At 49.6% G+C, this 14,208-nt stretch overlaps 2 protein-coding genes across 4 annotated transcripts in view; one reads left to right on the top strand and one right to left on the bottom strand.

Annotated features, from left to right (window-relative positions):
* Positions 1–1,978: 1,978 nt before the first annotated feature.
* Trappc2l (trafficking protein particle complex 2 like) lies at positions 1,979–6,100 on the bottom strand. The gene is made up of 5 exons (XM_031341686.1): positions 6,002–6,100; positions 4,130–4,302; positions 3,396–3,483; positions 3,201–3,280; positions 1,979–2,175 (listed from the first exon to the last, which is right to left on the bottom strand). Exons 1-5 carry the CDS (start codon positions 6,032–6,034, stop codon positions 2,130–2,132), a joined length of 420 nt encoding a protein of 139 aa, XP_031197546.1. The 5' UTR covers positions 6,035–6,100; the 3' UTR covers positions 1,979–2,129.
* A 112-nt stretch (positions 6,101–6,212) lies between these two features.
* Positions 6,213–14,208, top strand: part of Galns (galactosamine (N-acetyl)-6-sulfatase) — a 32,577-nt gene continuing 24,581 nt past the window's right edge. Inside the window, exons 1-4 of one of the 3 annotated variants that reach the window (XM_031341682.1) lie at positions 6,213–6,476; positions 12,224–12,347; positions 13,284–13,358; positions 14,018–14,120. In XM_031341682.1, the coding sequence (XP_031197542.1) occupies positions 6,315–6,476; positions 12,224–12,347; positions 13,284–13,358; positions 14,018–14,120 (464 nt within the window). In that variant the 5' untranslated portion in view covers positions 6,213–6,314. Of the gene's footprint in view, positions 6,477–11,452; positions 12,081–12,223; positions 12,348–13,283; positions 13,359–14,017; positions 14,121–14,208 lie in introns of those variants that run through there. The other 2 variants (XM_031341683.1, XM_031341684.1) reach the window with 2 other exon arrangements.

Below are 14,208 nucleotides of genomic sequence, written 5' to 3'. Positions count from 1 at the left end.
CTTGGGAAGGGCCCAGGAGACCTTCCTTTCCGATGGAACCAGGTCTGCCTGAGCCAAGGACAGAAGGCTGAGGCACAAACAGCCATCAGCACAGTGTCTACACAGCAGTGAGAACTCCACCTGCTCTGCAGCCTCTGCTATGCGCATTGTTACCGTCAATCTACAGAGAAAGGTAGCCAAGCAGCCCTGGACCCAGGTCTGCAGGACAGTACCAGAAGGGAAGACAGACAGCTGATGGCTCTACAGACTACCTGCAGCAAATCACAAGCTAACCAGAGTCACCATCTTGGCCCTGGGGTGGACATCCGGCCTCATAACAGGCAGGTGATGACCTTGGTCTCCAAGACCAAGCTCAGGATGAAATTCAGCTTCGAGTCTGATGCCCACATCCAGGCAAGCAGAGCACATTGAAGCTTTGCTTACAAGCTTGATACTGAGAAGACTCATAACACACACACACACACACACACACACACACATACACACATACACACACACACAGTGCACTTACACATAACCTGTCAGAAAACCCGAACAGGAGAGAGCTGTATTTTATTGCCTCACATATGACAAGCTGATGTGAGCTGTCCAGGGCTGGTGTTATCAGCTCAGACTCAGGCTCCTTTCTGCTCTGTCCTCATGTCTGCAAGGCCTCATCTCATCTTCATGCTCTCAAGAGGGAGAGGCCTAACCTCCCGCTTGCAGGCAGGAAGAAAGCAGAGAGCCTTGAGTGTTCTATGCATGAATGAGACCTACTTCTAAAGTCTCTCTCCTACAGGTTTCTCCTAGTGCCACTCTTCACACACCTTAACTGCCTGCCCCAGTGTGATGGGGAGGGGAGCAAATGGCATTTAGCCAAGTTTCTCCAGGAAACCTGAGGCTCTGTGAGGAGGGCAGAGGGGGGCACTGGAGAGCAAGATGCAGTTCCCAGTGCAGCTAATAGGGAGGGGGACCGCCCTTAAAAACTCAAGATCCCAAGATTCCACCTGACTGCTGCCCCTTCCTTCCCTTGCCAAACCCAACCTCCTGCTAAAGCCTTTAACCAAGCACATCTGGGCTCTGTCCACGTCAGTCAGCTGCATGTTGAACTTCTCAAAACAACTTCATTTGCCACTTTTATCAATCAGGTGGGTAGGCTGCCGTCTTTTCTTACTGCATTTTGTAATAACCTTGTGCTCTTGGAAGAGAAGCCCTGAGATGCACAGAGATGGATTCTCTCCCACTCCACCCAGCTCATGTGGACAAGTCCCAGCCTCCTGGGCCCCAGCATGAGGCACTCTACAGGGAGGGGGAGGTCCTTGGCTGATGACCTGGGGAAGCCAGAGATTCTGAAGACAGCCTGGAGCCATGACACCTAGAGGGGACTTGGGCCTCTGCTTCTCCCTGGACACCAGTATTTACACTGTCCAGTGGCACAGAAGAGCCAGCTTCAGACACTACCTCCACACAGCTGCACGACTTTTGACCTGAGGAGAGCCTAGTTTGTCCTCGGGGGAATGCACGGCCTCTGAGCAGCATTGGGGACCTTGTTGATCTCCATGCTCACAGACAGACAGGAAAGGCTCCTGGAGTTTCTCTCCTGACACATGGGAAACAGCAGCTTCTTTAATTCTGTGTTCCACAAAGCTTTACATCTCTTACTGCCTCTGAGGCTAGCATTGGGCACGAGCACTGGGCTAATACTAGCAACAAATGGTAGGTCCAGAATGTTGAAGGCCCTTGCCCAAGAAGGAACGTGTGTGTCTGTCCGGATGCCTTGGATTGCCTCTGTTCTCTGAAGCTGGCTCTAGGCTCCCCATACCCTGCACCCTTCTGGACCACCCACCTGCTTAGACAATGGAGGATCACAGCCTCCTGTACACAGCATCCTCCCTCACACCACCCAGCTGTGGTCACAGCCCTACATCACTCCAGAGTCTCTGAGACCGGCTAGCAGATCCTCAGCTGAGCCCTTTCTGTGGACACAGGACAAAGTAGATCTTATCTTGTGAGGCCTTTAGTAGAAAGGCACAGGGCACACAGCCCTGCCTGCAGGTTACACTCAGGGAGAAGAAAGGGAATAAATAAGTATCATCCAACAAGGGTGAACATGGGCTTCTCTTCCAAATGACTGGGGCAGAGGTTCCCGCTCAGCACACCTGGACCATCATCGAAGTTACCATGGTATCAAAGGCCCTGAGAAGAGAGTCCAGATTTAGAGCAGGATATGTGTAGGCTATGGCCTTGCCCGACCAGATCCTCGGGATTCTGGGGCTTTTCTAGGGCTCAGAGAAGCAGACTGTGCACCCACCATATTAGGCAGTGACACCCACCTCCTAACTCCACTCTCCCTGCACAGCCCCCACACGCCTATTAATCCATAGATTTTTTTCCCCAGCATGTCTCCTATGGCAAGGTCCACAGGGAGCAGGCAGGGGTAAACCATGAGCCCCATGAGCAGGCAGTGCTATCTTTGCCCTGCACAGCTTAGGGACACCTGGGTTCTCTGTCTTAGGATCTAAGTAAACCTAAAATACTTGATGTCTCAGCCAAAGGAAGGTGCCACTAAAGGGCCTACTTGAGCCACCTGTCAACTGAAAGCAGTTCCTTGGGAACAGTCCCTGAAAAAGAAAATTCTGGGGCTGGAGAGATGGCTAAGCAGTTAAGAGCACTGACTGCTCTTCTGAAGGTCCTGAGTTCAAATCCCAGCAATCACATAGTGGCTCACAACCATCCATAATGAGATCTGATGCCCTCTTCTGGAGTGTCTGAAGTAAGCTACTGTGTACTTACATATAATACATAAATAAATCTTATAAAAAAAGAAAGAAAATTCTGGAAGCAGGTTTGTAGTGCCTGCAGATGAAGTCCATGCCTCCTGATGATGCACCTGCATGAGGTCCATTCAGCTGGAGGAGAGACACCCAAGCCCAACACAAAAGGAACACCAAGCTACCACAGGAGGACATTGCCTCCATAAAGGGTATGGCCACAGCATGAGCCCTTACTGAGCCTTCTGTAGGTCCTCAGGTACCCACAGACACACCTGGGAGATCAGGTGGGTGATGCTTGGCCCAATCTGCCTGAACACACTAGAGGTCTGTGTCAGCACTAATTTAGAAAAATGGGGCTAGCTGCTTTGAAGTGGTGGCCTTAGGACAGTACTCCTAAATGGCTCCCTTACTTTCCTAGTGACCATGTCATCAAAAAGCAGGCCCCACCTGGACTGGATTCGGTCTCCTGGGTTGTAGAAGGGGTTACACATCACATCTGTGTAAGAGTTATGCAGCTTCCGGAACATCTAAAAGAAGAACCGAACACAGTTTAGATGAACGCACGCATGGGACTGTTGTAGGCTTTTGCCTTCCAGTGAGGAAAGGGAGGGGCAGACACCCAGCTCAACCCTCTGCACTTACACTGCGGATCTCATTGTCCCGAAGAGCTGTATTGGAGGAATCCACCACCATGACAAATTTCACCTTGGAATTGGTCACATAGCCATATCTGCATGGCTGGTTAAGGAACAAGCTTTGGCATGGAGGCCATATAACTGTATACGACACACACCGCATCACAACCAAGAACCTTGTGAACTCTCATTTCAGAGAAGCCTAACACCGGGAATCAGAGGGCGTGTCCAGGCTGGGGTGGCTAAGCCGAAACCATGCAGCCTCTTTTTGAACTGATCCTGGGCCTGGGATATTGCCATTCGCCATCAAGAGTGTTAACACAGTGACTCCTACAGCAATGTCACAATGGATAGACTACAATTAGTCCCCAGGCACAGGTCCTTGGATCCTATGGTCTTAATAATTTGTCCAAAATGAATGGCCAAGAGTTTACAGTGCCACACGAGACTGAGCCCAACAACAGTATCATGAAACGATTGCCCTTGATTCAAAGTTGGTGGCCCCTAGTGAGCACGGAGAAGCCCAGATTCCCACTATGTCAACTTGCATCCTCCTGAACGCTCGGCTTTGTTTTTCCAAGTGTCTCTTCCAATTAAAGGCGAAAATGTTGAGGGGCCTCTGTTAGCTTCAGGTCACCTGCCTGCCTGACCAGCTGAAACCCTTATACTTTTCCTTTGCCCGTGTTTCCTCCCAGACCTGGCTCTGTGAGTGTAGGACCAGGGCTGAGCTGTGGTGGATACACCTTGTAGTCCTCAGTTGGGTAGAGCAGGCCCAGGTACAGCTCCCTCTGGTCCACCAGTGCTTTTCCCATGGCAGAGATCTTCTCATCTACCACATCCAGGGACGTGTGCACCATGTAGTGGAACTTGAGCTCATTCTCTGTGGGAGTGCTTCGGATGTACAGAGGGTAATTCTGCAAGAAGAGATGGCGACCCACCCAATGAGTTCCGGCTCTAAAAACAATGTCAAAGCACTGGTGTCAAAGGTCAAGGTTTGTGCTCTCAGCCTGCCAACCACTCGACTTCTCTAAGATCCACTGCTTAATGTACTGGCAGACTGCCTTCAGGGACATAAACTAACCCAAGGAGGACTGTATGCTGCTGGCATGGCACTTGCCTGACATGCACAGGGCCCTACGTCCAATCCCCAGTACCAAAAAGAGAAACAGTATTGGACCAGAGATGTAGCTCGGTGGTGGAGTGCTTGCGTCGCAGCACTAAGCCCTAGTTCTCTCACCTGTACCAGAAAGAAGGAAGAAGAGGAGGAAAAGGAAGAGTAAGAGAGGATGGAAGCAGTAGAGGCAAATGCATAGGGGCAGGAAGTGAGCAGAAATGACCCCAAATGCCAGCTTTAACACAGCCTAACAACATACCCTGACACACCTCTTCCTAGGATCATCTCTGCCTCAACCACCAACACACTACAGTGTCATCCCAACTGCAGAGACACTAGCTACTAATTCTTTTTTTTTTTTTTTTTTTTTTTTTTTTTTTTTTTTTTTTTTTTTTTTTGGTTTTTCAAGACAGGGTTTCTCTGTGTAGCCCTGGCTGTCCTGGAACTCACTCTGTAGACCAGGCTGGCCTCAAACTCAGAAATCCACCTGCCTCTGCCTCCCAAGTGCTGGGATTAAAGGTGTGCACCACCACTGCCCGGCCACTAGCTACTTCTTAATGTCCCACACTAGGCAGTGGTCTGTGCTTCGAGCCTCAGCTCAAATCTTTGCCTCTACACATCTGACCATCCTAAGCCCACAGTCAAAAGCTTCACTCCTGGCCTCCCTCAGAAATCATCTGGCTTACTATAACTGAATGATTCTCCAAATCAGGATACTTCAGCACAGACACTGGACTTCCTCCTCATGAGTTATCAAAGCAACAGCTGCTTTTTAAATTGAGGTTTTATTTTGGTGGGCTTATTGGGGTATGACCCCCTCTTTCATACTGACAGCTTCACAGCGGCTTAATCCCTAACGGCAGATCTCAGGGAAAGCTTAGTAGGATACAGGCTTCATGCAACAGGATATTGTGGACCTCTGGAGCTGTCTTAGCATCCATAAACAGCTTTCCAGAAAGAAATGAGTATATATGTTGGCCAGCAAGGAGATGACAGTTGTGAAGAGAGGATACAAACGAGAGAAGGACGCGGTCTAGCGGTTTGCAGACTTTCACAGTGGCTGGAGTAGATGCAAAAGGCATGAAGGAGACTATTCTAAGGCACTTGGATTCTAGGGTGACTCGAGCCGCGCCAGGCTTATATTTAAATAGCACCGGCCGGGCAGCCAGGGGACAGTCCGGAAGGCGGGGCAGAAAGACCGGATGCGGAAGGCAGCTGAGGCCGTGAAAAGAACGCGTAGAGCGAAGGGTGGAAGGCTGCAGATACCAGCTAAGCTTCCCGGTGGATCTCAAAACCCGGAGGCCGAGGCCTGCAAGCTGGCGGCAGGCTGGCGGCGGACCGCTGTCAGCTGTCAGCGAGAGCGAGCAGGAAGGATCCTGATCATAGGGCTTGGCTGAGGCTTGGAACTCAGAGTTGGGAAAACCAAGAGCATGGCTGGAAGGAGGCCCGCCACCCGCTGTCCGCCGCCCGCCGCCCGCCACTCGCAGCTTCACACGCACCTCCTTGGCGATCACAGCGATGCACACCGCCATATTGGCAGCCTGTGCGCCGCATCACGTGACCCGATGTGGGTCAGGCCCCGCCCATTTCCCCTCCCGCCAAGGTTCAGACCCCCGCCTCTTTCTACCACGGCTCCGCCCCGTCCCTCAGGTCGAGCCTTGGTCCCGCCCCTTTCCCGTAAGGCCGAGCCCACTCTTGTCACTCAGGCGGCCGAGGCCCCGCCTCTCCCTCGTCTTTTCTCTGTGGCTCTTCCCCCTCCTCTCATTCTGCCGCCAGGGCCCGCCCTACAGTCCAAAAGGAACCGCGGCGGGCATGGGACTGGGTCTCGGCTCCTCATCCGGAGCTTGGTTTGCTATGGAGGCCTGTGTCACAGCGATCAGGGCCCAGCAGCTGCTGCTGGTACTGAGTGCTCTAGGACTCTTGGCCGCAGGTGCTCCACAGCCCCCCAACATCGTGCTACTGCTCATGGACGATGTAAGTGGGGCCGCGCGGCGGGGGGACCCGGAAGACACAGGGCAGCCACAAGGCGGATGAGCAGTGACCCGAGGGAGGCCCAGACCCCGGTGTCACATTTTTCTCTGTTTCCTCAGTGGGGGGTAGGTGTTCAAGGACGCCCTTTTCTTCTTTTCTTTCTACTTCCCCTCCCGGGAGGGAGCTGACATTCCCCTCCCCTCAACAGGTGGCCCTGCCTTGGCGCCCACCTTCAGCCTGACCTCTGGGGGAACTCTGACCACAAAGTCAGGCATGGAATGTCACCTGGAGGTGGGAGGGCAGGTGTGTACCCTGTGGTCATTTATGAATTCTGCCCTGGGGCAGATCTCCCTCAGTGTCCCTGTCTGAGAAATCTGTCTCCCTGAAGTGACATGAAAGCTTAGAAATTAGCCGCATAGAACACTAGATCAGATAGAACTATCCAAACTGTACTGGACCCTGCCTTCCTGGCAGGCTCAGCCTGCCAGACCCCACCCCCTCCCAAACACACACTATGGAGTGCCACCTGTTGGCTATTAGAATCAGAGTCACATTCAGTTCAGGACGATTTGGAACAAATCAGAGGCTGATATCTGCAAAGGCTAATTAATAGTCAAGCCTACCCTCCTTCAGACAGGGCCTTCAGACCTGTGCTGATGCACACTTACCTCCTCAAATAGGGGAGAGGGATACTGTCCAGCAGTCTGTGGGCCCATCAGAATAGAGAGGTGCTGTGTATGTAAAATAAATTGGATTTTAGAGACTGAATAGGAGAAAAAGAAAGTAAACATCCCACTTGGTAAACATTAGGTATTATGAAGAAAAATACATACCTAAAAAGTCCTGTACATAAGTCCCACCACCCAGAAGCCGCTGCAGGAAACCCTTTCCAGCTTCCCATTCCATGTGGATGATGACTGATCGCACTCTGGATGTCTGGTTTCTCTGGCTCCCGTCAGACCACTAATAACAGACTTTGCACAGTAATGAACAGTACTGAAGATACATATATATATATGTACATATATATGTACATATACATATATATGTACATATACATATACATGTACATATATATATATATATATATATATATATATATAGAGAGAGAGAGAGAGAGAGAGAGAGAGAGAGGGGTTTCATACATATTTACTGCTTTACTGTCTTTCAGTACTAAGTCCTTTTAGGGCCAAGTCACACTGGCTTGGTTTGTTTGTTTGTTTCCACTGGTTTGATTCAGTACTTCTAGATCTGTCAGTTTTCTTTTCTTTTTCTTTTTTTTTTTTTTAAAGATGTATTTATTTAAGTACACTGTAGCTGTCTTCAGATATCCCAGAACAGGGCAGCAGATCTCATTACTGATGGTTGTGAGCCACCATGTGGTTGCTGGGATTTGAAATCAGGACCTTTGGAAGAACAGTCAGTGCTCTTAACCTCTGAGCCGTCTCTCCAGCCCTTTCTGCTCTTTTTCAAATGACAGCCTGTGAGGAGAGGTCTTCTCTGACACTCCATTACACTTCTGAAGAATGTTGAACTAATAGACTTTGGATAACTGAGTTAAGTAAATGTTCTCTTAGCCTTCATTTTTGCGTCCGTACTTTTTGTTTTGTTTGTCTGTTTGCTCTCTTGCTTGGTTTTTGAAACAGGGTCTTGCTAGGTAGTGTTAACTGGCCTGAAACTCACTCTGTAGCTCAAGCTGGCCTCAAACTCAAGGCAATCCTCCTGCCTTGGCCTCCCTAGTGCTGGGATTACAAGCACGAGCCACCACACCTAAAGGCTTAATTGCTTTTCTGATGTGATGACTAGAAAAATCGTTACATATAAGACCCACAGTGTGTTTCCATTGGGCAGCTCCAGGTGAGTAGAGAGGTTTTAGGTAATGGAATGTGACTAGCAATGACCAGTTTCCCTGAGGGTGGTTAACTGGGAACCACCACCACCTACCTTCTGGATACTCTGGGGCTGTGTGGCTAGAGGGTTCTTTGGAGCTGACTCCCAGAACAGTCTACAAAACCTGAGTCTTGTCATGTAGAGACTTTTGATACAAATAATGGAAAAGGAACTCAATTACTTCAGCAGAACTGGGAATTCCTGGCCATACCAACTAGACAACAGGGCACTTTGGTTTAAAGCAGGTAGGCTCCAGGCTTCCCCTTTCGTAAAGCTGCTGATATCTGTAAGCTGGCCCCTGGGAGCCCCATGGCAGCCTCATGACAGTCCTGGGCAACTCCCAGCTCACCTACTGTCAGCAATCTTAGTAGGACAATGGCTTTTGCTGACGTGGACCTACTTCTGGGCCAAGCATAAGGGGGAAAGAATATCCCGGTCTGTCCAACAAGGAAGCTGAGCCCATCTCTTGAGAGGACACCTGGGTAGGGAGGCCTCCTGTGCTTATACTTGACCTACTCCGGGTTGCCTGTGCCAGAAGAGGCAGGGATAGCAGACGGTGAGAAAAGTCCTGAGGTGCTCCCTAGGTGACAGGAGCCTCCAAACTAGTACCTTCTCTACAAACCCATCCCTTTGGCCCTCTATAGCTGCTTTTGCCAGGCTAATCATGTCTGAATCTGCAACAGGTGCTTATGTACGTCTGGCTTACCTAGGATGACATGGCTCCCAGCTCCAGGCTTGGCACTGTCTGTCTCAAACTTAAATTCTTCAAGGATTGCCACTGACTTTAGACTGGTTGACCATGGTCCTGTCCTGCTCTGGTCATATCATGAGTGAGTGTCCAGGAGGCGTGTTCTAGGTAAACCCCTTTCCCTGAGTGCCTTGGGGGTCTGGGGTGGGGGTGCTTCCTAGCTTCCTAGGCTGCCTGCAGAGGAGATAAGGAATCAGAGGAGATCAGAGGAGAGAGTGAGTCAGGCTACGGTCAGGGAAATTTAGCTGCTCTGACTGACTAGCAATCAGGGGCCTTTTTTTGGGGGGGAGCAGTTATTTTTTCGAGTCGGGGTTTCTCTGTGTTGCCTTGGCTGTCCTGGAACTCACTCTGTAGACCAGGCTGGCCTCAAACTCAGAAATCTGCCTGCCTCTGCCTCCCAAGTGCTGGGATTAAAGGCGTTCGCCAAGTGTGGGATTAAAGCCACCACCCGGCTTGGGGGCCTTTTTATTTATACAAGTTTCACAGAACAAAAGCAGATTAATGATTATCGAAAAAGTACAGATTATGTGTTTGGTTATTTATAACATGTCCAGGGTTACAAGTTCAGTTACAATTAGAAAATATAAACAGAACAGATTTTATTCTTATTATCAACCCTATAACTCCAATTTAAAGGATCTAAAGAATGTCTCCTCCAAGTCGAGCGCATTTGTTATTATATGACAGCCTGCTTGTAGGCTGGCAGTACTTGTAGTTTTTTTATTATCATCATTTTATTTTATTTTTATATGCATAAATGAGAGGGTGTCAGATCCCCTGGAAGTGTAGTCACATACAGTTGTGAGCTGCCATGTGGGTGCTGGGAATTGAACCTGGGTACTCTCTAAGAGCAGCCAGTATTCTTCACCACTGAGCCATCTCTCCAGCTTCCTAGTGTCTGGAGTTTTAAAGCACTCCAGACAAACAGAAAATATCTGAACCCATCTTCTTATGGAGAGCAAACACTACTTCCTAACTTCTTTTACAATATGTTTCACCATCTACACTAAAAGTAGGAAAGGTTTATTTTAATCAATCTATCTTATTTACTGAGTTTTATTCCTCCAGGAATAAAACCTGTATGACCCCTGTCTTTAAACCATATGTTCAGAGAGCTCTAAGCCTGTAATAAAAAAAGACCTTGAGTCTGTCAGATTCAGAGCTGCCATTTGTCTCTGTTTACCCTGCACCAATTGTAGTTTGAGTTTGCTCAGGGGCAGATACCCCCTTCCCAAAAAAAATCCTGGAGTAATGGCCTCATCTAGCTATGTGCTTATATGTGTTTAATGATCTCCAGGGCTTAAGGAAGGCTTCCAAATAGTGGCCAGATAAAGTTATTTTTTTAGGACTTTCCTAAAAAGACTCAGACATAATTTTCCTCAGAAAAAGACATGAAGCAAATCATAATACAGGAAGTCCTCAAGAATGCACCACGCAGAGACCAAAGCCCAAAAGTGAGAGACAGAAAGACAACAATCGCAGCTTTGCTGGAACTGTGTCCAATGTCCCAACAGCTGTGCTGGCTTCATTACTCTCACTGTTTTCAGTGGCTATGGCAGTGCCACCTGAGAAGCCCCCATTATAGAATAGGGGATGGGTTCCCAAAACTAGTATACTGAACCGTAGGAGACCTACTCACCTACCAGTCACGTGGACAGCCAATTTGTGTAAAAGTACAGCATAGCCTCTGCCTCAGAAGTGCTGAGATTAAAGGCGTGTGCCACCCCGCCCCTTGTTCTTTTTTTTTTCTTTTAAAGACTTATTTATTTATCATATATAAGTACACTATAGCTGTTTTCAGACACACCAGAAGAGGGCATCTGATCTCATTACAGATGGTTGTGAGACACTGTATGGTTGCTGGGATTTGAACTCAGGATCTCCGGAAGAGCAGTCAGTGGTTTGTTTGTTTGTTTGTTTTTGGTTTTTCGAAACAGGGTTTTTCTGGGTAGCCTTGACTGCCCTGAAACTCACTCTGTAGCCCAGGCTGGCCTCGAACTCAGAAATCCGCCTGCCTCTACTTCCCAAGTGCTGGGATTAAAGGTGTACACCACCACCAACCAGCTGCAGTCAGTGTTCTTAACCTCTAAGCCAACTCTCCAGTTCCCACTCTGGGCCCTGCTAGCTCCGCCCCACTCTCTGTAGCTGTCTTCTGACAGCCCAGAAGAGGGCATCAGATCTCATTATGAATGGTTGTGAGCCACCATGTGGTTGCTGGGATTTGAACTCAGGACCTTTGGAAGAGCAGTCAGTGCTCTTAACTGCTAAGCCATCTCTCCAGCCCCCCCCCCCCCATTATTCTTAATTAAAATAAAATTCACAGGCTATGTGTCTTACACTGTGGGTAGGTAGGTTGACTCTTTAACTCCGGATAACTGAAGGGTGGAAGGTAGCATGCTTGTCTTCACAGAAAACTGAAATGGTAAGGAATGGGTTAAACACAGAGTAGAAGCATGCCTCTGGACTGCCATCCTCAGGAAGGCTATTATGGGATGTTGCCTTCAGTGAGCACTGGGTATCCCCACCCTGGAAAAAGCGGTTTCCTGCACCTAGCCTGTGTTTATAGGTACCTTGACTCACGTGAAACACCACTTCTCCCTTTCACCGAGATCTTGCTCTGCATTCTCCTTGGCTCCTCAGCTCCTGTGGTCTCTATGGACTGGCTCTAGCCCTTGTTATTTGGAATCAGATTGCCAGGGGCACTCATGAAGTGAAACTCACAGAGCATGAGTTTCAGTTCTGTGAGGCACACTAGGCAGGGCTGCCGGGCCATGTGGCTCTAGGCTCGGCTTTCAGAGGAACCTCAGCACTTGCTTTTGAAATCTAGATTTGCATAACAGCTTTATGTTGAAAATAGATGGGTATTCTTAGACACCAAGACTCTAGGAGCATACAGAGGTTGTTGATCTCAGCTGGGGAGGAAGGCAAGCACAGGTACCATTCCTGACGGTGGTCAAACTGATTTAGAGGTGAGAACCAACAAATTCCTAGTAAGCCCTGGAGCAGCTCGTGAAAGCTGCCAGGGTTTGGGTGAGCTCTGTGGCTCTTCCTTGTCACAAAAGAACCATTTGTGGAAAGGGTTCTCTCCTCATCTCTTTGATCTTCCCTGCAGATGGGGTGGGGTGACCTGGGTGTGAATGGAGAACCTTCCAGAGAGACTCCAAATTTAGACCGGATGGCTGCAGAAGGGATGCTTTTCCCAAGCTTCTATTCTGCCAACCCTTTGTGCTCACCATGTAAGTTGCTGCTGCTCCCTAAACCCATTCTTGGGACCCAGTCTGCCAGCAGAGTCTGGCACACCTGCCCCTCCAGCCCTGCTCTAGGTAGGAGAGCATCTTCTCAGGTGTCAGGAAGGCTGCAGGTGGAATGAGGCCTTTGTTACTGATTACACTGGCTCCTGACTCTGAGTCCTCTGGCCACCGTAGGTTTGAAGCTTATTAGGGAGGGCCCTTTAAGGGCAATAGCTTGCCTTAGCTTCAGCTGTTTGTCTCCCAGCAAGCAGAGATCACTCTGCCCCTGAGGAGGGCTGATGTCTGTCTCCTAGAACACACTGCCCTCAGAGCATTGTCTGCACTTCCTGGTCATAGGACATGGATATTGTGGGGAGGCAGTAAGGCCATGTCCTCTTCCCAGGAAATGTCCCTCCTACTATACTGGTGTTACAGAAGCGCTGACATTAAGGAAGAGCAGTAGATAGGATGAGCAGGCAGTAGGAAGCAGGTCATGTGGCCTACAGTCTTGTGGCTGTCCCAGGGCTCAAGAACTGAGCACAGGAGCAGGGATGACTGGCAGAGCTCAGCTGTATAACCCTCCATTGATCCTCAGGCCATTATGCCATCTCCCAATGCTGGAGCTCGGTGATACGGCGGCTAGAGGGATTGAACCACAACAGCCGGGCATCAGTGGCACAGGCCTTTAATCGAAGTACTCAAGAGGCAGAGGCAGGTAGAACTCTGAGTTCAAGGCCAACCTGGTCTACAGAGTGAATTCTAGGACAGCTCGGGCTACACAGAGAAACCAAACCCAAGAAATACAACAGCTTAGTGTCAACCTGACATTCAGGACATTCAGGACAGACCCATCCCAGGAGCTGTGTACATAGGAGGCGCTGCAGAGCTGTCTGAGGGTCCTGCCAGATTTGTTACAGTGTCTGTTTTTATCCTTCTACGTAGCTAGGGCAGCCCTGCTCACAGGACGGCTGCCCATCCGCAATGGCTTCTACACAACCAACGCACATGCAAGGAATGGTATGCCTCCCTGCCCCACCTCACCCCCATGGCCCTGCAGGTACCTCTGTCTAGACTAGGGAAATGTCCAAGGCCTCAGTGTGAGAGGGTTGAGACCTGGAGTGGTATATAAAGACAGCCTAAGGCAGAACTAAGTACCATAGTGCAGGTCCCATGTCACAAGCTTCTGAATCGGCCCAATGAGAACCACGCTGGTGCTGCAGCACCTCAGGTACACCACACAGCACCCTCCCACCACCCTTGACCTGCTCCTGGGGTATGACTCCTGGGGACTGCCTGGCATGACTCCTGTTCCACTGGGAAAGCTATAGGGTTTTAGGTCAGGGCAGGGAAGTTCTGGAAACAAGCTCAAGAGCTTGGGTGGGGTCTCTCTGGATGGGGTCCCAGATGAGGTGGGATTTCAAGTGGCCTTGAAGAAAAGGAACATGGAAAGAACCAGGAGCATAGCCTGTGGGGAACAGTGTGGTGACAAATGGCACGCAAGGCTGGAGAGGTGAGAGACAGATGGATAGTGGAGGTACCATAACTCCATCCCCACCATGTTGGTGCTGATGTGGAAGGTCCTGGGAAGTGTCCCTATCATGACCACAGTTCTGCCTGTCCACCTTAATGGGGCAGCGTGTGTATCCATTACAGAGATGTGGTACTTCTTCTTCCAGCTTATACGCCTCAGGAGATCATGGGCGGGATCCCTAACTCAGAACACCTCCTGCCTGAGCTCCTGAAGAAGGCAGGCTATACCAACAAGATCGTGGGCAAGTGGTGAGTTCTAGGCCTACCTCTTGGGAGGAGTAAGATCTCAGTTCCAGGTCTGTTTAGATTTTTGCAGGGAGTTTTTTTTTTTTTTTTT

This window comes from Mastomys coucha, unplaced genomic scaffold (assembly GCF_008632895.1).
Source record: "Mastomys coucha isolate ucsf_1 unplaced genomic scaffold, UCSF_Mcou_1 pScaffold22, whole genome shotgun sequence".
NCBI classification, from domain to species: Eukaryota; Metazoa; Chordata; class Mammalia; order Rodentia; family Muridae; genus Mastomys; species Mastomys coucha.
Note: the sequence above shows the minus strand (reverse complement) of the source record. Positions and strands in the feature narration are given on the sequence as shown.